This window comes from Colletotrichum godetiae (genome assembly GCF_030913485.1).
Source record: "Colletotrichum godetiae strain CBS 193.32 chromosome Unknown BDP55scaffold_9, whole genome shotgun sequence".
Taxonomy (NCBI): Eukaryota; Fungi; Ascomycota; class Sordariomycetes; order Glomerellales; family Glomerellaceae; genus Colletotrichum; species Colletotrichum godetiae.
The window spans coordinates 1,002,810-1,024,627 of NW_026851257.1; the positions used below are offsets into that span (position 1 = coordinate 1,002,810).

The 21,818-nt window shown below is 54.9% G+C and overlaps 8 protein-coding genes across 8 annotated transcripts; 5 read left to right on the plus strand and 3 right to left on the minus strand.

The window, feature by feature from the left end:
• Window positions 1–658: 658 nt before the first annotated feature.
• On the plus strand, window positions 659–2,302 carry BDP55DRAFT_629240 (uncharacterized protein; the record flags this gene model as incomplete). Its single annotated transcript, XM_060571998.1, has 1 exon — window positions 659–2,302. One exon carries the CDS (start codon window positions 659–661, stop codon window positions 2,300–2,302), a length of 1,644 nt encoding a protein of 547 aa, XP_060432977.1.
• A 201-nt stretch (window positions 2,303–2,503) lies between these two features.
• BDP55DRAFT_435006 (uncharacterized protein) lies at window positions 2,504–3,191 on the plus strand. The gene is made up of 2 exons (XM_060567554.1): window positions 2,504–2,936; window positions 3,043–3,191. Exons 1-2 carry the CDS (start codon window positions 2,704–2,706, stop codon window positions 3,131–3,133), a joined length of 324 nt encoding a protein of 107 aa, XP_060432978.1. The 5' UTR covers window positions 2,504–2,703; the 3' UTR covers window positions 3,134–3,191.
• Window positions 3,192–4,294: 1,103 nt separating this feature from the next.
• Window positions 4,295–5,142, minus strand: BDP55DRAFT_629241 (uncharacterized protein; the record flags this gene model as incomplete). Its single annotated transcript, XM_060571999.1, has 3 exons — window positions 4,295–4,665; window positions 4,806–4,895; window positions 5,025–5,142. 3 exons carry the CDS (start codon window positions 5,140–5,142, stop codon window positions 4,295–4,297), a joined length of 579 nt encoding a protein of 192 aa, XP_060432979.1.
• Window positions 5,143–5,306: 164 nt separating this feature from the next.
• Window positions 5,307–6,528, minus strand: BDP55DRAFT_434989 (uncharacterized protein). The gene has a single exon (XM_060567553.1). The coding sequence runs from the start codon at window positions 6,144–6,146 to the stop codon at window positions 5,514–5,516; it is 633 nt and encodes a 210-aa protein (XP_060432980.1). The 5' UTR covers window positions 6,147–6,528; the 3' UTR covers window positions 5,307–5,513.
• A 110-nt stretch (window positions 6,529–6,638) lies between these two features.
• BDP55DRAFT_546618 (helix-loop-helix DNA-binding domain-containing protein) lies at window positions 6,639–9,165 on the plus strand (the record flags this gene model as incomplete). The annotated part of the gene is made up of 2 exons (XM_060568672.1): window positions 6,639–7,010; window positions 7,063–9,165. 2 exons carry the CDS (start codon window positions 6,639–6,641, stop codon window positions 9,163–9,165), a joined length of 2,475 nt encoding a protein of 824 aa, XP_060432981.1.
• Window positions 9,166–11,727: 2,562 nt separating this feature from the next.
• BDP55DRAFT_546476 (neutral/alkaline non-lysosomal ceramidase) lies at window positions 11,728–14,116 on the plus strand (the record flags this gene model as incomplete). Its single annotated transcript, XM_060568659.1, has 4 exons — window positions 11,728–12,324; window positions 12,373–12,903; window positions 12,955–13,467; window positions 13,520–14,116. 4 exons carry the CDS (start codon window positions 11,728–11,730, stop codon window positions 14,114–14,116), a joined length of 2,238 nt encoding a protein of 745 aa, XP_060432982.1.
• Window positions 14,117–14,505: 389 nt separating this feature from the next.
• BDP55DRAFT_761482 (heterokaryon incompatibility protein-domain-containing protein) lies at window positions 14,506–15,724 on the plus strand. The gene is made up of 2 exons (XM_060580868.1): window positions 14,506–15,041; window positions 15,095–15,724. Exons 1-2 carry the CDS (start codon window positions 14,795–14,797, stop codon window positions 15,670–15,672), a joined length of 825 nt encoding a protein of 274 aa, XP_060432983.1. The 5' UTR covers window positions 14,506–14,794; the 3' UTR covers window positions 15,673–15,724.
• A 4,026-nt stretch (window positions 15,725–19,750) lies between these two features.
• Window positions 19,751–21,524, minus strand: BDP55DRAFT_726076 (gamma-glutamyltransferase 1; the record flags this gene model as incomplete). Its single annotated transcript, XM_060579087.1, has 2 exons — window positions 19,751–21,071; window positions 21,148–21,524. The coding sequence occupies 2 exons, from the start codon at window positions 21,522–21,524 to the stop codon at window positions 19,751–19,753; spliced, it is 1,698 nt and encodes a 565-aa protein (XP_060432984.1).
• Between the last annotated feature and the right edge of the window lie 294 nt (window positions 21,525–21,818).

The following is a 21,818-nucleotide window of genomic DNA, read 5'->3' on the forward strand; positions in this document are numbered from 1 at the left end:
AGGATGAGAAGCGAGGACGACAGGCGGAACCACCTGAACAGCTGACCTGGGAACCGCTCCTCTTTTTCACCACTGTTCACGACAAACCACGGTGATTCCGGCTCTTAGTGGTCACCCATTTTCGGGGCCATGGCAGGACATGGTTATTGCCCTGCGAGGGCGAATTGAGTTGGCAGAATTCTTGTTGAACGACAACGAAGGGTGGCACGGCGCGGGGTTGGATCAACTTGAATGTGACGGAGCAACCCAATCATGCCCCCGGCAGCCATCCTCGGCGCTTACGGCCCCCTGCCATCACGTCGATCCGTCCAACCACATCTCGGGAAGCCCTTGATGCTCCCGCCTCCTCTGCAGACGACATTAATAGCCACGAGCCATTTTGGGCGCTATTTTATCGTCGCCATCATGCAAGTGCGACCGCTTCGCAGGAGTCGTGCCTGGGTGTTCAGCAAGTCAGAGTCCAGAGCACACGGTCAGCGCCAATCTCGACGCACTGCCGAACCTCACCAGCCGCTATATACCCTTTGTACGCCGCATATCCGTGCCTTTCCATGTAACTTCTCCATCACAATGTGTTTCGGACCCTCCTCCAGGAGGTAAGATCATCAAAGCTGGATTTGACTTTTAAAAAGAGTTGCGGTGTCCTCACCACCTCACCATGAAACCCGTCCAAGCCCTTCTTAACTCGTGTCCTCGGCTTCACTTCTTGACCTTCGTTCTTTTCTTCTTCTTGTGCAGCAACAGCTACATCACACACGCAGCCCCGTCACCGTCTGTCCTGGAGACTCGCAGCAACAACAATCCGTTGAACATTGATTGGGATCCCGCACCGTCACCAGAGGACGGACCGCCTGCATCTGCAAACGCTCTCAGAGACCCTGCATATCTCCCTTACCAGATCGGCGCCATCGTCGGTTCCTACGGAGTATCATTGGTGCTGGTCGCCGGTTTGTTGCTCATACTATCGAAAAGACGTCGCGAGGCCCTCACTGCCGGTGACGACGAGGTGAACTTTGAAGTCGGACTCGACGAGCCACTCGACGATCCAAAATCACCCCCGAAACTCACCCTTGAGGTGCCGAGTTCGCCCCGGAGCATCCCCCGGAGTCCCGTTCGCAACTTTTCGTATCCCGGTGCCGAGGAGTACCAGACCCCGGAGTACCCAACTCCCCAGACCCCTTACATCAACCCAACACCAACGTCAACGCTTCAGGCGCCCGGAGTAGACTTCACCGTTGACCAGAGTATCGTCGCCAAGGACAAGAAAATGGCGCAAACGCAACTCGAGGAGATGTACAAGTACGTGATGGAGCAGGAAGAGGCCAAACTGCAGGGCATCAAGCTGGAAGGATCACCGGTACTTTCGGCCAACCCTCAGCTACCAACACCGACGAATGCCAGCTTCTCGTCCCTGAGGAAGCAAAAGCACAAACCAGGCAACCTGAACCTGTCAGAGGAGAAGCCGGAGAAGAAGCAGTCAAGGGCCTCGTCCATCTTCTCGGCCCTGCGTTCTCCCAAGAAGGACAAGAATGTACGAGGTATCAGCATTTCATCACCCATCATGACGCCCATGACGGGGACTTTCCCGAGACAGGAGGCTCAAGAGATGAACGCCATCCCGCCGCGGCAGTACGCGCCGCCCCCGCCACCTCCAGTACCCATGAGCCAGATGCAGATGCCGTACGGAGTACACCAGCACAACGGCCAGGTATCACCCGTCAGCCCGGACCACTCCCCGGAGAGCACCCAGAGCATCGACGAGCGGATCGGCGGCCAGATTCCAATCGGCCACGTCCGCAAGCCGTCAGCAGCGCCCTCCGAAATGGATCCCAACTCGGCCGTCTCGGAGCGATCGACCGCGCCGCTCATCGGGCTCCCGCAATCCCCGAAGCCGGGAGCCCGATTCAGCTCCACCCTACCCTCGTCCCCGAAGCCGGGATCCTCGTTCCAGCTCCCCGCATCGCCCCTGCCAGGCGCCGGGTTCCGGTCCAAGGCGCCCTCGGCAGTCCGCACTGGCGGATCCCTGCCTCTGCGTGCGTACGAGCCCGCGCTCAGCTCGCCTTCGCTGGCGTCGCAGACCACCAAGCAGACCGTGTTCACGCGCACGGGACCTCTGTCGCCGTCGGGAGCCCGCACGCCGGCTACTGGCATGGCGGTGCCTTACTCGCCGTATCAACCTTTCACGCCTTGCGTGCCCATGACGCCGTCGCTTATTACCAAGGCTGACCGGAAGAGGATGAAGAAGCTGGAGCCCAAGACGCCGACGTTGGAGATGGTCAGGAGTGATGATGACATCTGGTAAACGGGGTGTAGCTCGTGGGCAGGTTTCCGGGGAGGTTAGAAAAGGAGAAGGGGGCAAAATACCCATATAGACTGTGGACAACGCAAAGCAGGGCCTGGCGGGCGACCGTAGGGTAATGTCATGATGAACTGGTTTTTTTTTTTTTACTCCTTTTGGAAACGGGATGAAGGAGAGGGGAAATGAGAGAGAGAGAGAGAGAGAGAGAGAGAGAGAGAGAGAGAGAGACGTTTCTTGGCGTTGTCTCTTGATTGGATCATGTTGTTTTTCTTCCATCGGATTCTTATCGCATATACGCAAAATACCATTTTACATAGCAAGAAGGGAAGAGGGGTTTCCGGTTCAAATGATGAAAGTTTATGACAAGAGTCAGTACGCGCAGGACAAAGGGTAGATGACCTGTCATGCCCTCCTTCTCTGGAACGAGACGATCTAATAACCGGATAGTATCCAGGTATTTAATGATTAAGTTTTTATTTTCTGCCCTCCTCGTTTTTCGCACCTTTGCAATGCTGCACAATGCAATTCAGGGTTCGTGCCATGCTTGTCAAGGACGAATAGGCGTTTCAGACGGTCCAAACGGAGGGTTAAGGGATTGTCTTTCGTGTCTCGGATGGGGGAGGGGTAGTGTTGCCCAGTAAGTTCAGTCACAGTGAAGAAGTGAGGGGAGCCAAAGAGCATGTGTTGGTCGGCAGGCAGATGGTACTTGTAAGGTTCATAACTGATGACGATTCATCATGAAGGGAGACATTGTCCAGACGTTTACAGTTCTACGGTTCTTTGGAAGTTGCTGAAGACGTTGGAGCACGAGGTACAACGGGCTGGGGGGGATAATTAGAAGCGAACGTCAAGCGTGTTTGCGGGGTGAGTTGCTTGGCCTTCTGCGCTCTTGGTGGTGTTGCGACAGGCTCAAGCAGGGTGAGTCGCAGCCATGCTCGATTGTGAGACACTTACTGAGGCGCTGGATGAGAATCAAAAGGGCAAGGTGTGCTACCTAGGTGTGGTGGACGGGGGGGAGACTGGCACACTAGGTGTGAGTGAAAGCACCGAGAAGTTAGAAGCAAAGACAGCCACAGGCGGGCGAACACGGTCCACGAGTCGAGGACACGGCCCCGAGTGGAAGAGAAGCATGAAGCACCAAAAGGACCGTGACGCGCGCGCGCTTGTGTGGGGGAGATAAGAGACATGTCCGGACACGAGAAACACTCTTGAACGAGCCCAAGAGAAGCAAGAAGCGAAAAGAGAGAAACCGAGGCGCCACCGGTGACAAAGTGATAGTGGGAAAAAGCCACAGCTGCTTTCAGGCTTTCAGCATCGGGAGATATTGGAACTAGTCAAGCTCTACTAGCTTACGGCTGATTAGTGTCTCTCAATTTTAGTGAGGGCCGCTGAGGCGAAGTCTTCTTTCCTTTCTTTCTTCAGGTGTCTTGCAATTTTTGTGATCCGGCGACCCAACGCTACGGCGAGCGCCGGTGAGTCTTGGCCATCGAGGGTCGAAGTATGGATAGATTGGTGAGTACCTACGTGCCTACGTACGGTCCACGAACAATCGAAGATCAATAGAAACTGAGAAGAAACGAAGACGATCGCAAATGAAGTGTGGAGACAGAGAAAGGCTAGGGCAGAAAATGCCCGTCGTCATCATGGGACACCCATCGAGCTGAGCTGGAGTTGGGCGGTGATCCTGGCTGGCAGGTGTTTGTGAGGAGGAGCTGAGCTCTACCTGTGCCTGAAGAGTACGAGTACAGGCAAGAGGTGAGGGGCAAGAGGACATGACCGGATTCGTGGACAGCGCTTGTAGTACCTACCTCACTGTGTATTGAAAATCCATAGGAATTCAGGATTCGGTATCAAGCGATAGTTTCGGTCCGTAACTGTAGACAGCATGTGGAAGCGTTCAAGCGTTGGGCTACCAAGGCGTTCCCGGCTCCGGGTGGCCCCCCTCTCATCCGAAGGGTGAACTCTCACACACTTCTCTCACTCTTGACTTGTCCCTCATGCCCTTTTCCCCTCTAGGTACTCACTTCTCAGGCGTGCCACGGCGCAGTATTTCTTGGCTGTAAAGTGGCGTTTCTGGAGTGGGGAAAGCCTGTAAGATGAGCGATGCGTATTCTGAATGATGAGAGGGGGCAGGGCGAGAAGGTGAGAGAGACGCTTGTCACTGAGAAAGTGAGGGAGGGTGCGGCCGGCGCGATGTTCCTGGTCCCCCGGGGTCCATGACCAAGTCCGATCCGGCATCTCCCAGCGCTGATCCCAAGACTCAGAGACAGACTGCCAGACTTTTGGCGTCCCACATCGTTGTTGCGAGTGGGACTTGAGTGAGTTGACTGAGTTCTCGTTCATCTGCCTTCCCTGGCCTGGCGCGCCTGGATAAGTAGGTAGTGTACGGAGTACTGAGTGGTGCCCGAGGTAAGGTCGGTACCTGAGGGGAGTCAGGGCGGGCGGGCGAGCGGGCAGACGGGAGGAAGGTATCGTCTCATATTAAACAACGTGTGAGGATACGTACCTGCTGTCAAAGTGGTGGACCTTCTTGGAATTGCCAGCCGGCGGGAGCATTGCCGGCAGCCGGCAGTCTTGAGATTTGGGAGTACCTTACCTACGTGCCTACTTCCTCATGAAGCTCAATGAAGCAGACCTGGCAGGAAGGCAGTGTTGGTGGCAGTATCCCGGATCCGCAGGGCAGCAAAGCAGGGACGAGTCGACGACGGCAGTACGTACTTCGTACCTTCGACGGTCGAGTCAAATGTGTGAGAGGAACGGGCAGCGGGCGGGCACGACGGGCTACGGGTCGCGGAAGGTAAGGTACCCAAGACTGCCCTTCCTGTGTCGAGTCTAAAGGGCATGGATACCTAGGTGGAAGGTACGAATGGGTAGGTGTACCAAGGGACTTGGGCACTTGGGGAAGGCACGAATACGTACCTGGCGAGATGGATCATTGGCAAGGACGGGCAGGGACGGGTGGTGGTCTGGGCTCCTGCGGTTTCTGGGCTCATATCAGGCGTAGTTTCTAGATAATCGTACGATGCTCCCCCCGTTTCCTTCCCTCTCCCAATTCTCTGCCTCCCTCTTTCGCTCTCCTTCGACCCTCCCACCCGATTTCGATTCGATCACCGATTGCTTGCCCTCCACCCATTGACTGGAACTGTCAAACCGCAATTGAACATCTCGAATTCTCGACAATTTGTATCCGTAGACAGACAGAGTACGACTACGACTACAGATAATCTCTGCACGTTGAATGTGCATGCATCAGAAGGAACATCAAGCAAACCACCGAGTCCCCCGACACACACACACACACACACACACACACAACTTTTGACAGAACCCCCGCCCCTCTTCTCTTCCCTCCCTCGACCTGCAGCGCCTGGCCCTGAGCAGTGGCCCACCCCCAGCAAGTCCCGTCAATTCGCTGCGTCGCATCCGTGAGAGGAAAAATAAGGCACCGCAAAACCAGACCAGCGTCATACGACTTCGACCCTCTCGCTTGTTTTCCCTCTGGGTCTCTCCGTTCTGCCTCCCGGCTGACACCACTCCTCCATCCCCATCTGTCCATCGCCTTCTGCCGACAGTCGTACGACCAGACATTCTTCCCGCTGAGCACCACGCCGCTGATTGCCGTCAATTGCTCTCGCATTCCCGATACCTCACTACTCCAACCCAAAAGACACGACCAATCTCTGGCCCCTGCGGCCTCGTCCACCGATCCCGTCGCTGCTCGCCGGCCACTCATATCGAGTCCCGCTCCAGACTCGGGACCTGGCCCCCATTCCCAGCGCCGAGCGCACCCAAAGAATCCCAGGCCCGACTCGACTTCGATGAATTGAGCATCAGCCCATAGTTGCATATTTGACCGCTCTGCAACATGGCGGACCAGGATCCCAACGCCTTATTTGGCCTCGACGACTCGAACCTCGGCGTGCCCCCGTCGTTCCTCGACGACTCCGACGGCCAGAACGTCAAATCTGACCGAACTGGATCCAGCATCGCCAACGACAATCAGGCCTACTACGACGCAAACAATTGGCCCTTTCAAGACACCCCCCCGTACGACTCCTACAACATCGCTGCCGTCACCACAGCCGCTGGCGCCACTCCTCTCTTCCAGACTGCCGCTCCGTGGGATTTCTCTCCGAATAACCAACACCAACAACACGGCCCTCCTGCGGTCACCTCCGGCTTTGACCACTCGACTCTCGCCCAGGCTGGCTTCTATGCCGCTCCCACTCACGCCCCCAACAACCAGCAATCCCACCGAGGAGGCCAACCCTCAACCGTCGCGCAAGAGACGCTGAGTCGTCTGACTCCCGCTCAGCAGGAAAAGCTCAGAAATATCGCCATGCCTGCCCATCTTCAGTATCAATCTCCCAAGAGCGAGCCGAGCCCCGGATCCGCCACCAGCGACCACAAGGCAGCAGGACTGTCGTCTCCCGATGCCCACGACTCTAGCAAGGCCAGCAGGAAGCGCAAGTCTTCGGCTGATGTAGATGATGATGATGAGGAAGATGAAGATGGTCAGCCCATCAAAAAGACGGCCCACAACATGATTGAGAAGAGATATCGCACCAACCTCAATGACAAAATTGCCGCCCTTCGAGATAGCGTCCCCAGCTTGAGGATCATGTCCAAGAGTGCTAGGGGAGAAGACACAACCGAGGACCGCGAGGAGCTTCACGGCTTGACGCCAGCTCACAAGCTAAACAAGGCTACGGTAAGTCGTACAGACGATGCATTATGACGAGACGATTTACTGACAATCGCAGGTTCTGAGCAAGGCCACCGAGTACATACGGCATTTGGAGAAGAGGAATAACCGTCTCTGCGATGAGAACCATGCTATGCAGAACCGAATCGCTGCCTTTGAGAAGCTTTTCATGGCTGGCGCGATGAATGGTGCAATGAGCCCTCTCCAGCAACCACCGACTCCTATGCAGTATCCCCAGGATCAGTACATGAGCACCCCCATCGGAACGCCGCGCGGCGAGTCTGCACAAGGAATGATTCCCGTGCCTGACGACATGAAGCGCATTATTTCTGCGCAAATGGCGGCTGGTCAGCCTTATCCCATGCCGCAGCAAAACTACCGCGGAAACCCCAACGTCATGCGACAGCAACAAATCCAGCAACAGCAGCAGCAGCAACAGATGCAGCAACAAGGACGCTGGGGCAACAGTAGTCAGTACTTCGGCAAGTTGATGGTCGGCTCGCTCGCCGGTCTCATGATCGTCGAGGCTGTGCGAGAGAACGAGCAAAGCAACGAGTCGCCAGAGGGCCGCGGTCTTTTTGCCCTGCCCATCCAACTACTCAGCTACCTTGGATCGACTTCTCACATGCACATTGGCGGCTACTACATCTCTCCTGCGCAGATCATCTCGCATCTGAAATTTTTGTTTTTCCTCGGCACTTGCTTGTGGGTCTTTGTGCCCTCGCTCTTTGTGCCATCTGAGAAGAAACCCAAGAAGGCACAGCGTCTTCGAGAATCGCTCCAGGCCGCTGGTTCCGTTGCATCTCCGATCCACGTCCGTCGCCAAGCTTGGTTGACTGCTATCCAGACCGTCTGGGTTCCTCAGCACAACTTCTTCCTCGAGGCTGCCGCTCTGATCATGAAGACGATGAAGCTCAGCATGCGCAATGCTATCGGTGTACACGGCTACCAAATGCTCACTGGTCTCACTGAAGAGCAGGAGGCTGCTCGTGTCAAGGCTTGGTCGATTGCTTTGGATGCCCAGCTTGCAGGAGGCGATGTTGAGATCAACAAGAGCCGTCTGACCTTGACTCTCCTGGCATCAGGCACCCTTCCCGATACCCCTTCCCGGCTGATGCTCAAGGCCCTTCACGTCCGTGTACTTCTCTGGGACCTCGGTGCCAAGGGACTCCACAACATCGTCGCCAAGAAGGTCGCCCGCTCCCTATGGAATGAGGCGAGAAACCAGAACCGCGTTCTCTCGCAGCTGCGCCGTAACTCTGAGCAGGTTGAGGATGATCTTCCCGAGCACCTAGCTGCCCTTATCGAGCAAGAATGCGACGACGTCCTCAACAACAGCGTTGTTCAGCGAGCCTACAACTTGGCGTGGAACTTGTCGACTACCGAGGGAGTTACCGAGCACAACGACGGAATGGACACGGTCGTCGATGACCAAGCCGTTCGATCGCCCCTGGATGCCGTTGCTGCCTGGTGGTCGAGCCAGACCATCCAGCGTGCTTTGATTACCAGTCTCGAAGCAACCAAGGACGACGGTGATGCCCCAAGAGTAGTGTCAACCTGCTTGGCTACCGCTCTGAAAACTTCCCCCATTGGTTCTGGTGTGCAGGCGCGCGCTCTGGTGGCTCGCGCCGTGCTCGTTGACGAGAAGCGAGGAGCCAACATCGCCGCTGCTCTTCAGAACATCAAGCCGACCAGCGAACAAAAGTCTCTCAGCAAGATTGCCGCCATTATCGACTCTTCGTCTATCGCCCAATCACCCGATGTCCAGATGGCTCTCGACTGTGCCATGGCCATTGCCCACCTTCAACGTGCCAAGCTGGCGGCCACTCCATCGCAAAAGGGGTTCGGAATCATCGAGAAGATTGCCCGCCCCAGCGCTACCGCCAACATGTCTCTCCTTGGATGCACTGCTCTCTTTAAGCTCATGGAAGAACTGTACGCCCAACAGTCGGCTTCTGACAACTTCAGCACGTCTCTGGAGCGCGTCGCCGGCAGCCTCCGAATCTGGATTGGCAGCGCTCCTGGTGAGAAGTGCGGTCTCGAGCAGGACGTCCGTCACAAGATGGTGGACCGCTGCCTCAGCATCACCAAGAGCGTTGTCGGTATGGAGACTGACACGGGCTACGGAAGTATGAGCGAGTGTGAAGAAGACGGCTGCTGACGAAATTGTATGTTTGTGGTATATCCAGAGGCGGTATCTCCCCTTATTTACATACTAGATACATTTTATTTCCTTTCTCTTGTTGTACTTTCTATGGATAGGGCATGGGGCTCGGCGTCACTATTGGGGTGGACGTATGTCTTGGACTGGCGTTTATTTTGCAAGGAAAGCAACGAGACTTACGGCTGGAAAAGGATGGGACCAGCGGATTTTGCATGAGCAGAGACGGGACGTCGCATCTGACTGACATTGATTTCCCACGAGGACTGTCATGGAACGGGACAGGAGACGGAGACGGAGACGGACGGTACGGTCTGGGGATATATACAAGTCGGCTCAAAAGTTGCGATGGGAAACTTTCTCTTTCTCTATAATATGCGGGCCATGGGGCCTGCCATTATGTAGAATCAATATCGACGATGTGTTCGTTGCATATACTATTGATCTGTTATCTGGAGTCTGTTTGTGGGTGACGGTGAACTGCATTGGGTGGAGATGGAGGGCATCCTGGAGCTTTGCCCCATTCCAGCCAGCTGTCTCCGTGAGGGTTGCAACGAGGGGGCATGTCACTCTGTCGTGGAGGGCACAGGCGACTTTCCTCTTTCAACACGGGCGGAATGTCACCACGCTCTGTTCAAGTTTTTGAGCATCGAGATGGTTAAGGGCGTTTGATGAGAAGATGAAAGGAAAGCATGCGATGTCTGATGTTTTGATCACGGCGCTGACGTTGATGGAGTTCTTCTCTAGGACCATATGGCAAGACTTTGGATGGGACTGGGCAGTGTTTAAGAGGAGACACTGGGAAGAGGGATACGGGATTTTCAAGGGATGAGATGAGATGGGCCGAATTGGATGGAGAACATATTGAGCAAGTACTCTTTCTGCATTCGCATACCTGGAAGCAAGGTAATTTAGAAGGACAAGTACATCGAGGCGATGCAAGTTTATCGGAGTCTCTCGGTGCGTGGTGCGGCAGTCGAGGGAAATGAACCCGCTTATTTCTCCCTTGGGCACCACCCGGCAAGGCCCCTTCAGGTGATCGTGGGTACTTTTAGGTACGTCTCCACCTTTCAAAGGTGCATGAGACCGGGACCCCCCAACCCGGCCAAAGATACCGGCACGTTAAACACGACAACACCACACTGCACACTGACGACTTGCACAGGACCTTGGCACCCACCGCCCACGCATTTAACAAGGGACGGATAGCTGGGGTAGGGAGAGACGGGCAATCACACAGTTCGACCTGCACTAGATGCGCTAGAGACTGCTAGCAGCAACGGTCGCTAGACTTATCGGATCCGAACGGTCAATCCCAACGTCCGTCCGTACTTTCCTTGTCCCGCCCCGGCACATGATCGCCAGAATGGGCACGGCGACAGGGCCTTTTGCCAGGTTATCGAGAAAGGTTGCAGCAATGGCCTGCTGGAACGGGTCTCGAGTGCCGCCCGACATGTGAGTTGTTATCGGCCCCTTGCAGAATACGCATAGCTCATGGCTGACTCCCACGTCTTCTATCAGTCTATCTACAGCACCATCCGGCGGTTGGCTGCCATATTGCATTGCCAAGGCCTCGCTTCTTCTTCAACTCGACATTCCATAAGTCTTATCATTCAAACTTGAGCCTACCCTGAGGCTGAGTTCGAGGACCAAGCTCAAGGTGCTGACAAGCGTCAAAGCCGGGGAAATGTCTTGGAGGCGGGTGCTTAGTCTTGTTGTTTGCCACGAGCTGGACGCTTGTTCGAGCGAAGCATCTGCGAACACCCCGGACAACCCAGCTCGCGTTCATCATCATCCTCCTTCTCAACATCAAATCAGAGCCCATCCTGCCGAGGGGAATACGCCCTCCCACACGGTCATCGCCCTCCAAAACTCCAAAAAGCTAGGACTGGCCTGCCCAATGGCGATAGCAACTGACCCCAAACTGCAACTCCCCGCATCCTGATGGCAACCACACCACAACCTCCAAATCCAATCAGACGCCGACATCACCGGGCGCCATGTGACGCAAGATTGCATCTGGCAAGGGCGAATGCTCATCTCTCAGACTAGCTCGTCACTTTTTCAAGAGACGCGAGAGTTGACCGCTTGCTGCCTCGTGTGCCTCGCTCCCCTCGCTGGTCCTCTCAGGTCGTCTCTCTCCCTTTCTTGCCCCTCTAGCTCGCTGCTCTACCCTGATTTTTCATCGAGAATCGAGTATCGATGGCCCCCCTGGCCTCCTCACTTGGAAATACCACCTGCCAGCTAGTCAATGTTGCGCAGCCCTTCAGGAGACACGGACAAATCATTACGTCCGAACCATCGGCACAGTTTCCCCTTTTCGCAGAACCGGCATTATGATGGCCAGGTACCCGTCCTGTTTGTTAGTCAGAAGGTCGGCTAGCTCTCAGGAGCTCCAAAAAGCATGGAGGGGAAGACGATGTCCACGAGCCACGAGCTCGTCGAGGCGGGCCATAAAAGAGTGGGTGACACGTCATGGTTGCCCACAGATCTCGAGCTTGGAAGCCCGAGTTCACAGACTGATTGCCCACGATGCCTCGTCACTCTCGTTCTGGCCTCGAGATGCCTAGGCGTTCGTTCTTCGCCGTCTTTGCTTTGATTTCGTTCGTGCTGCTCGTCACCATTAGCCTCTCCCAGCTTGGAACTCGACAAGGCCCCAACCTCAAGTTTGAACGCAATGCCGACGGAGAATGGCATGCCAAACCCAAGACGCGTGCCGCGGCGGGTGACAAGTACCTTCTCGGTGTTGGAAAGGCCGACATCACTGGCCCTGTTGTCGAGATTGGCTTTGCAGGGTACGCTGATCTGAGCCAGGTTGGAACTGGATTGAGACAGCGGATCTACAGCCGTGCTTTCATAGTCGGGGATGTGAGCAAGCCGAGCGATCGCTTTGTTTATCTTGTGCTAGATACTCAGAGTGGTGATACAGCTGTTCGCAAGGGTATTCTTGAGGGTGTTGCAGCTCTTGGTTCGGGATACTCTGTGTACAACAAGAACAATGTTGCCGTGACGGGCACTCACAGCCATGCTGGCCCCGGAGCTTGGTTCAACTACCTTCTGCCGCAGGTCACCAGCTTGGGTTTCGACAAGCAGAGTTACCAAGCTATTGTTGACGGGGCAGTTCTCTCCATCAAGAGGGCGCACGAGTCACTGCAAGAGGTACGTCGGTCGTCTTCGAAAGATGTGCCTTTTGACTGACACTATTAGGGATACCTGGACGTCGGAACCACCGAGGTCACTGACGGCGCCATCAACCGCAGTCTATACGCCTATCTCAACAATCCTGCGGCAGAGAGGGCCAAGTACAGCGCCACCACCGACACAACCCTGACTCTTCTCCGCTTCCAGCGCGCCTCTGATGGCAAGAACATGGGCGTCCTCACCTGGTACCCAACCCACGGCACCTCGATCCTCCAAAATAGCACGCACGTAGCGGGCGACAACAAGGGAGTCGCGGCGTATCTTCTTGAGAAGGACCTCGCGAGTGACGCGAGCGCTGCGCCGGGCTTCGTGGCCGGCTTCAGCCAAGCAAACGTTGGTGATACCACGCCTAATGTACTCGGCGCCTACTGCGATGATGGTTCCGGCCAGCAGTGTAGCCTGGAGAACAGCACTTGCGCCGACGGTAAGAGTCAGTCGTGCCATGGTAGAGGTCCTGCGTTCCAGAAGTTGGATCTGGGCATTTCGAGCTGCTATGAGATCGGCCGTCGTCAATTCGCCGGTGCCAAATCTGTATATGTAAGTTATGATATGCCCGATGCGGGATCCAACATGGCTAATTCTCCTTAGAATGCTCTTTCTACGACTTCAACCCCTGTTACCGGCACCAGTGTCAAGTCCTTCCACTTCTTCCAAGACATGTCCTACTTCAAGTTTCCCCTCGCAGACGGCACCACCGGCCAGACCTGCCCCGCCGCCCTCGGCTACTCCTTCGCCGCGGGAACCTCGGACGGTCCCGGCGCCTTCGACTTCACTCAGGCCGACTCTGGCACTCCCGATGCCAACCCCCTGTGGGCGGTCGTCTCTGGTCTTCTCAGGACGCCCAGCGCCGAGCAGGCTGCTTGTCAACAGCCGAAGCCTGTCTTGCTGGACGTTGGCGAGATGAGCACCCCTTATGCTTGGAGTCCCAATATTGTAGACATCCAAATGCTCCGTGTTGGGCAGTTGGTCATCGTCGTTGCGCCTGGTGAAGCTACAACCATGAGTGGGCGGAGATGGAAGGCTGCAGTCAAGGAGGCTGCGAAGAACATTGTTCCTAATGATCCTCTTGTTGTCCTTGGTGGCCCTGCCAACACATATGCTGTAAGTTTTGCAATGCGTTTACTTCGTGTTGCCAGTCACTGACAGTTCCCAGCACTACATCGCCACTCCCGAAGAGTACGCAATCCAACGCTATGAGGGCGCATCAACTCTTTTCGGACCCAACACCCTCCCAGCCTACATCAACCTCACCGTCTCCAACATCGCCTACCTCTCCCCCTCCTCCACATCCACCCCCGCAGCAGGCCCCTCGCCCCCAGACAACCGCGCCAACTCCCTCTCCTTCATCACCGGCGTCGTCGTAGACGGCGCACCAGCAGGCCGCTCCTTCGGACAGGCTATCGGTCAGCCATCGGCGTCGTATACTCGCGGCGCGGTAGTCAACGCCACATTCCAAGCCGCGAACCCGCGGAACAACCTCAGACTCGAGGGGACGTACGCTGCGGTAGAGCAGCTGCAGAGCGGAAAATGGGTGCAGATTCGGACCGACGCGGATTGGTTCCTCGTGTACACTTGGACGAGGACGAATTTCTTGCTTGGGTACAGTGAGGTTGTGATTAGCTGGGAGACTGGGACGAGTGATGGGGCTGGGCCGGGGACATATAGGATCAAGTATTATGGTGATTCGAAGCCGTTGATTGGAAGTATTTCGGCTTTTGAGGGGACGAGTGGGAATTTCACATTGGTTTAGGGGAGGGGAAGAGGGGTTGGTGATGATTACGGATTATGAGGTTTGGGTTTCGTAGTGATGAATCGTAATGTCTTTTTCTCGTAATCTTACTGTCTTTCTCTATTGCTTTATGATGTCCTAGTTGACACTGTCTTTTTTCCAACGCTCGTCGGGCAGCCCAGCCATCTTGCGCAAGGAGGCAGCCACGTTCGTGTGCGTACTTCATATATCTAGCAGGCGGCCTATCACCACTCAGCCTGCCTGCAGTTGAAAGCATGAGGGCTTCTTTGCAGATACATAAGCACCTCCCACCCGTCGCCCGGTTTATTCCAACCCGCTGAACTCTCCATCAACACGCACCCCACAGCCTGATTGCAAACGTCGTTCCAGTGAGTTCTCTGCTAGCGTCTGTTTCTTTGAGACTGTACCGAGGATAAATCAGGCACTGAATCACTCTGAATCCAAGCAGCGAAACATGGGTCCCGAACGGTCTGAAGAACCTGATTTCTGGATAAATAAGAGCCTCTACGAAGAGTGTTCGGTCGTTGTTTTCGACGATAGCGCCGACGACTTTTACGAGGGAACGAATGGGAATAACCAGCTAACCCTCCGACATTTCGCGGAGGGTAAAACGGTATAATTTGCTTGGCATCTCAATCCACTCGCACTCAGAGAGACAAACTGCCTGACTTGCCCGTGATGGCTAAATCCTCTGGTTCTGGTTGCCATTTGTGTGGTTTCATCCGGGAAGAGCTCATACGACGCAGTATTATCTACGAGGGAGAAATCATTGTATTCGGGAGTTACCTTTTTGACGGGCGAGAGTTATATTCTTTCACCGTCGGAGGTCCCGGTTTAGTTTACTGGAGATGTACGGCCTACGAGCTTGACACTGAGGAAGCGCGCGGTATTGCAGTGCTTAATTTTGATGTTGAGACCAGGGACGGTGAGTGTATCACCATCACCCTTTATCAATCGATTCTAATGTCTTTCTGCAAGACGCATTGATTCAATGTCTAAGACCTAGCCTGAAGCGCACCCCAGAGCATTTGGATCTACAAAACAATGAATGGCTGTCACAACTTTGGAGTTGCGAGGATGAATGCGGCCATCTAACCCAATCATCGGATTCATCACTATTCCTGCCCACCAGGCTAATTGATGGGGGCCAGTGCGAGACAGATATTCCCCGGCTCGTTGATGTCGGAGGCATGCTCAACTCGCTCGAATCGCTCAACTCGGTGACGATTGACACTTTCCGGTATGCGGCACTGAGCTATTGTTGGGGTTCCAAACAAGATGCTCTAAAGCAAGTAAAATCCACAAGAGATACGATGTCGACCCATTCTCAAGGAATAGCGCTTAGCCCTATGGGCCCTTTCGTCCGCGACACTGTGAAGGTCTTTAGGGCACTCAATATTAAATATCTCTGGGTTGACGCTCTTTGTATAATTCAGGGAGATAAGGTAGATTGGGGTCAGGAGAGCCAGATGATGGGCCACATCTACTATTTTGGCTCACTAACTATCTGCCCCGTGTCTTGGAAGTCTTGTCTTCAAGGCTATCTTGAAGTCTGACCTCAAGGTCTTGACATCGCGTTCCAATCATTGCACCATGAACATATCAGGGGTACCTACACGCTCGTACTCTCTTCTACCGATGTTGAAGAAGAGGCGACGAACAAGTCTCTTCCAAGGCGATTATGGGCAGATCTCAGAAGCTCCTCATGGGACCATCGGGGCTGGACTTTCCAAGAGCGGCTTCTTTCACCTCGCTCGATCATTTTCGGGTCTTCTCTGAGCCATTTCTCCTGCGAGACCCATTCAAAGTCGGAGAATGGGTACTGGCCCACGAACTTCGGGCATAGACAACTGCGGTCTTTGATAAGTAATGCTTTTGGAGGAGGGGGCAATGAGCTTTTGGACCAGAGAGTGTCCGAAATATACGAGGCTTGGAATGCTACCATGAACCAGGTCACGACCAGGATCTGGACATTTCGTGAGGATATCTTTGCCGGAATTGCTGGTATTGCCAAGGGACTCGCTGCAATCACCGGGGACACATATCTTGCAGGCTTATGGAAACATGATCTGCATCGTCAGCTGATTTGGAGCATCATACGTCCGGCACCTGGCAACTTGCGCTCACTAGTGGATGGCTTGCTACACCCAGACCCATACATCGCTCCTTCGTGGACCTGGGCAGCACGGCAAAACTACATACAATCTTTTGAAGGTAGGCACATGGAATATCCGCTTTCGGCGTCACCTGGGTCACAAGTTCAAGTTTATATTGCCCATCATCGCCCCGAATTTCGCTGATAGACTACCGCATGGTCACTTAAGGCAGCAACCCGTTCGGCCCTCCGAGCGGAGCTTTCCTTCGGTTGAAAGGCAGGATGTGATCCTTCCCTTCGAATGTCAAAAGGGACACCGTGGGGCCGAACATAAACTACCGTTTGTCATACGGGCAATTTCCAGGCGGGATCGGGACTTGCATGCTCGACTGGTACGTCAACCAAGTCTCGGTTGAAATGCCAGAGAGCATGCGATTATTCTTAGTATTGAGCTGCTGTTCGGCAATGGTGGACTGGAAGCGCATGAAGTTCTTTGCACATTGCGACGACGAAGACTTTGACAACTGGAAGCCAAGTGACGCAGACTTTGACTGCATGCCGTCTTTGGAAACGGGTCAGTGCCGATACTGCTCGGATCCGATGCACAAGCGTACTTGGTGGGGTCTTGTTGTTCATCCTGCGGAAGAGCCTAGGTCGTACGTAAGAGTTGGCATTTTTGTGTTATCTGGACACAAAGGGGGCATAGATATCTTCAGGAACGAGGCAGAAGAGATTAAACTCATTTAGGTAGCTTTATTTCCATCCCCATCTGCTTTGAAATGCGCTGTCAAGTCATTTCAGGACTTGTGAATCTTTCTTGGATACGAAGACATCATTGTCAAAAGTAACCAGTGCAACAGCCTGGCTTCGTTGCGGGAAGTGAATTTGATCTTTACATATTCTGGGACGATACCGAAGAGGCGTCGTTGAATCTAGTCGACCCTTTACTCTTAGCAGGATATCTACCGTAGCCTTTTCTATTTGCTTTGCCATCGAATGGGAGTTGTTGATGTCGTCGAAAGTATTTGACAAATCGTGCGCCAAAGATTTCAATGTCAGGTCTGATGATTTAACATCCTGCACATTGCGCTCAACTGATACAACACGAGACTCACGAGTGCCTTCTAGAGGACTAGAACGACCGACTTACTCATTGAATTCTGAAAAGTTCGGCCCAGTAAATGCAAGAGTCTTGACGCCATGTGCCGATGAACTTTCAACGCTCTGAGTATGCATTTTTCTGGATTCTGTCTCTCTCTCCCCCCTTTCCTCCGTCTCATACCTCGAGCACTCCCACACACGAACACCATGTTGGAAGCGTTGAGAGAGATATATGCTGAGGCTTCAACAAGCATGCACGGAATTTCCTATCTTGCGTGCTTAACTACACCATGAGTCGTGGGTCGCGCGGCAGAATCGCATTCCAACCAGAGCCATGCCCGTTCAGCTTCTCACAGCCTGCTTAACTAGCGTCCTGCGCCCCCAGCCCTGTCTTGCCTGGAAAATGCTTGCTTCTTCAGAGAAAGCACGCTAGTAAATCGCCGGCGAAGACCGAGATCGGCAAATGTGCTACAAATAGGGGGCTCTGGGGCCTGTTCAAAGTCAATCTCACGCGTGCTTCCCACCGATGCAACGCTGGGAAGTTGGAACCCACTCCCGGGCCCTTGTTTGGCACGTCACGTACGGGTATTCGTAGACTATCCTAGAAGAGCTAAAAAGTTTCTACGTCGCGAAAGCTTTACATGGTTATTGAATACGATCATCGTCGTTCTTGCGTCTCGTCGGAGGCTGGCAGGTTATCATCGAAGAGCGTTCGTGTTTGTCTTGCACTTCAGCCGTACTCAGGCATCTGCCTCAGATGGTGTTAGCTGTCTCTTACTTGGGCTGAGGTTTGAGACATTCCGTAGGTATTCGGGAAAAGCCCCGATGCTTCTTTAAGATTGCTCCGTCGACAGCCCAACTAGTAAGTGACGCCTGGTATAGAGCTCGCTCGCTCGAGGGACTACCTTCTATCTATTGTGAATATTTGATTTTCCTCATTGGTTGGCAGGATGTGTACTTGTAGTGTGTGAGCAGATTCATGGCCGGCAGCTGGATGTTTTGCACGTGGCGTCTAGACCCCAGCTGATCGAAAACGAGAATATCTGCCCCTTTGCCGTAGAAGTCAGGTTTCAGGTCCTGTGAGTCCCCTTTCGAGAAGCTACATATGATCTGAAGAGCCCCCCGTGATTTTGCTCCTGTTTTGACACTTCTCGTCTCCTTTTGCTGCTGTCCAGGGACTTGGCGTAGTTCGTTGCCTTGGAACCCAGTCCCTGTCCAATTTCTACTTGGAACCAAAGTCCAAACCTTATTTCCGCCGACAGGTCTGTCCCGGCAACAGGACAAGGCACCGGCGCACCGCCGAACGAACGGAAACATGCGGGCCTCCTTCGAACATAGCACGTATCTGATCTACAGTCTGCTTACACTGCTCAGCAATCTCCGCCAAGCACACGCTACCTATTACCTCAACCAGGCCGACGGGTACGATTCACTGCCGTCATGTGCGGAGCCGCCCATCAGCTCTATTGTGCGGGACATGGTGGCCGGGTGCGGTGACGGCGGGAGGACGACGTCGTATGGCTGTTTCTGCACGGCGAGTTCCGACAGGTTCAGGGAGATTATCGCGACGTCGGTCGCGAAGATTGCGGGCGGTCTGGGGCCGAGGTTGAAAGTGCGACGAGCGTCTTTGATGCGTATTGTCAGATGGAGAAGACTGACAAAGTCACTACTTGTGAGAACTCCTCGGAGTCGAACCCTTGGTCTGGTGGATACGCATACTGATGTGATGATGTTTAAGCTGCGACTAAGGTGACCTCAGCATCCGCGACTGCGACGTCTGCGGCGGAAACCGCGTCTGCTTCATTAATAAGTTCTGGTGGTCTCACGAGCATCGCATCGTCGACTTCGTCTTCGTCACCGGCTTCTTCGAGTTCCGGTAGCTCTGGCATATCTACCGGAGCGATCATTGCCGTCAGCGCCTGTACTTCTCTTGTGGCTATCGCGTTGTGTGCCGCGGCCTTCTTTCTGTGGCGTCGACGACAACAGAAATCTTTGCGAGCGGGCCGGGATGCACAGGGCCATGTTTACGAAGTCAAATCTCGGGGTGACATCCCTCCAAGTGAATTGGATGGGAGCTTTGAGGTCTCCCATGGCGCGAGAGAGTACCATGCAAAGCCGGAGTTGGAAGCGAGGAGTGCTGTGAGGGAGATGCATGTTGAGCCCAAGACTAGGAGGCATGAATTGGCTGAGCTGCAGTGACTTTCGTCTTCGTGTTGTTTGAATAAGTAAATGACGCTCGAGTGAATACGGACATCGCGATTTTGCATGGTATTTTCTGAGATTTAGTGAATAGACTCGAGCGAACGTCACAAGAGATGTCAGAAATCACTTAAAACATGGAGTTGGACGCATCTGGGTCAGGATCGAGCCCACATGCATTTACTTTAAAGACATTATTACATTATTAGACAGGCTACTCTACAATCACTTCGAGGTGATTAGACGGCGAATCCACCAGAGTTCTTCTGTCTCGGCTCGCCAGCTGCCTCGAACGTGCCGTTGGGCAGCAGCCTCACACCCTGCGCCGTGCTACCGCCAGGCGCAACCCAGGTCACGTTCGTGCCCAAGCTCGCAAGGTAGCTCGTGGTGCCATTATCGTACGCGTACTCGAAAGCGGCCGTGTTGGGGCTCAGCTGGTCATGGAAACGAGGCTCGGCGAGGGCCTGCGCCGTGGTCAGGTTTCTGTCGAGAACGTTGTGGAGGTTCTGGATGGTGGCCGTGATGATACGGCTGCCGCCGGCTGAGCCGATGACGAAGTAGAGCTTGCCGTCGGGGTGCTCGACGATGACGGGGGAGATGGAGGAGAGGGGTCGCTTGCCGGGGCGGACGTAGTTGGCCGCGCTGGGGATGAAGCCGAAAGCGTTGCTGGAGCCCGGAATGCTGAAGTCGTTCATCTCGTCGTTCATGATGACGCCTGTCTCGGGGACCATGAGTTGGGATCCGAAGAGGAGGTTGACGGTCGTGGTGAGGGAGACGGCCATGCCGCTGGCGTCGGCGACGGCGATGTGTGAGGTTCCGGGGGTCTCGAGGGACTCAATGCCCTCGGGGTTGTAGTAGGACACGTTCTGGGTGCTGAAGTCGGAGATCTTGGAGCGGATTTCGGCGCCGGCCTCGGGGGAGATCATGCTCTTGGTGTAGGCTGAGAGGCCGTCCACAAAGGACGGGTCGCCGAGCTTGGTGCGCTGGCCGTAGGCGAAGCGCATGGACTCGTCCAGTCTGTGGACGGTGCTGTTCCGCTGGGCCGGGTCGCCGAACCCTTCGTACCCGCTGACGATGTTGAGGGCGCTGAGGGCGACGATGCCGCCGGAGGGGGCGTTGCAGGCCGTGAGCTTGTAGCCCCTATACGAGATCTGCGCGGGCTCTCTGATGGCGACGGTGTAGTTCTTCAGATCGGCCATGGTCATGGTGCCGTTGGACTTCGTCAGGGCGGCGATGGTCGCATTGGCGATGGCGCCGGTGTAGAAGGCGTCGGCGCCCTCCTTGGCGATGACCTCGAGGGTGTCGGCGTAGCGCTTACGCGTGATGGTCTCGTTGAGCTTGAGGCGGGTGCCGTGCGGCGCGAAGTCGATGGCCCATGACGGGTCGTCGGTCAGGAAGTTACCGTTGGGAGTGACGGAGTTCATATAGCGGACCAAGTCCTCGTTGACGCGCCATCCGTAGCGGGCGACCTTGATCGCGGGCTCGACAACCTTTGACCAAGGCAGCTTGCCGTATTTCTTGTGTAGATGCTCCAGGCCGCGGAGCTCACCAGGGACACCACTGAGAGATATCAAGTCAGTCTTGGTGTAACTTGTTTGCGCTGGCGCAGTGATTTCACGAAGAGAAAATAGCTTACCTGGCGAGACCTCCGTACAAGCTGGCCCTGGTGTTGTTCGTGTACATGTCCTCAAAAGCAGCGGCCGGAGCCGTCTCTCTGAAGTCAATGAACTCGTAGGTGCCATTGCTCGACCTCACGAGCATGAAACCGCCGCCACCGATGCCGCTGTGGTACATGCCAACGACACCGACGCAGAGGACGGTGCCGACTGTCGCGTCGGCGGCATTTCCGCCCTTCTTGAGGAGCCCGGTACCGATCTTACTACAGATGTCGGACTCTGAGGCGACGGCGCCCAGCTTCGGGATCGTGCTGTGGCTCGGGGCTGCGAGCGTGGGCTGAACGGTGATGCCGAACAAGAGCTGCACGAGGGCAGCGGACGTCAGGGAGAACTTCATGACGAGCCGACTGGGGAGGTTGAACAAGCTTCACGAGGCGTCTTGTCTAATTCACAGCTCGCCGAGAAGGGACAGCACGATGTACCTAGTGGTCCTAAGGGAAAGCAAGCGACAGTAATGGAACCGGAGACGGCCTGGCAGAACCAAGAGAAGCAGGAGACCAGCAAAGCAGTCACGAGCAGAGGCTGCCAATCTTTAATATGAAGGGGAGGCTTCACGCTCTATTGCGCAATCGAGCAGACTCGCCGATTTCGCCCATAAACCGACAGGTTGGGGGGAAACGTGGAAAAGGCT

Bases quoted from the DNA above. Each gene is read 5' to 3' on its own strand.
- BDP55DRAFT_435006 (XM_060567554.1), top strand. From the start codon at position 2,704: ATGCCCTCCTTCTCTGGAACGAGACGATCTAATAACCGGATAGTATCC. The intron at 2,937-3,042 runs GTAAGTTCAGTC...TTCATCATGAAG, and splicing joins GGGAGGGGTAGTGTTGCCCA to GGAGACATTGTCCAGACGTT.
- BDP55DRAFT_434989 (XM_060567553.1), bottom strand. From the start codon at position 6,146: ATGCAACTATGGGCTGATGCTCAATTCATCGAAGTCGAGTCGGGCCTG.
- BDP55DRAFT_761482 (XM_060580868.1), top strand. From the start codon at position 14,795: ATGGCTAAATCCTCTGGTTCTGGTTGCCATTTGTGTGGTTTCATCCGG. The intron at 15,042-15,094 runs GTGAGTGTATCA...TCTTTCTGCAAG, and splicing joins TGATGTTGAGACCAGGGACG to ACGCATTGATTCAATGTCTA.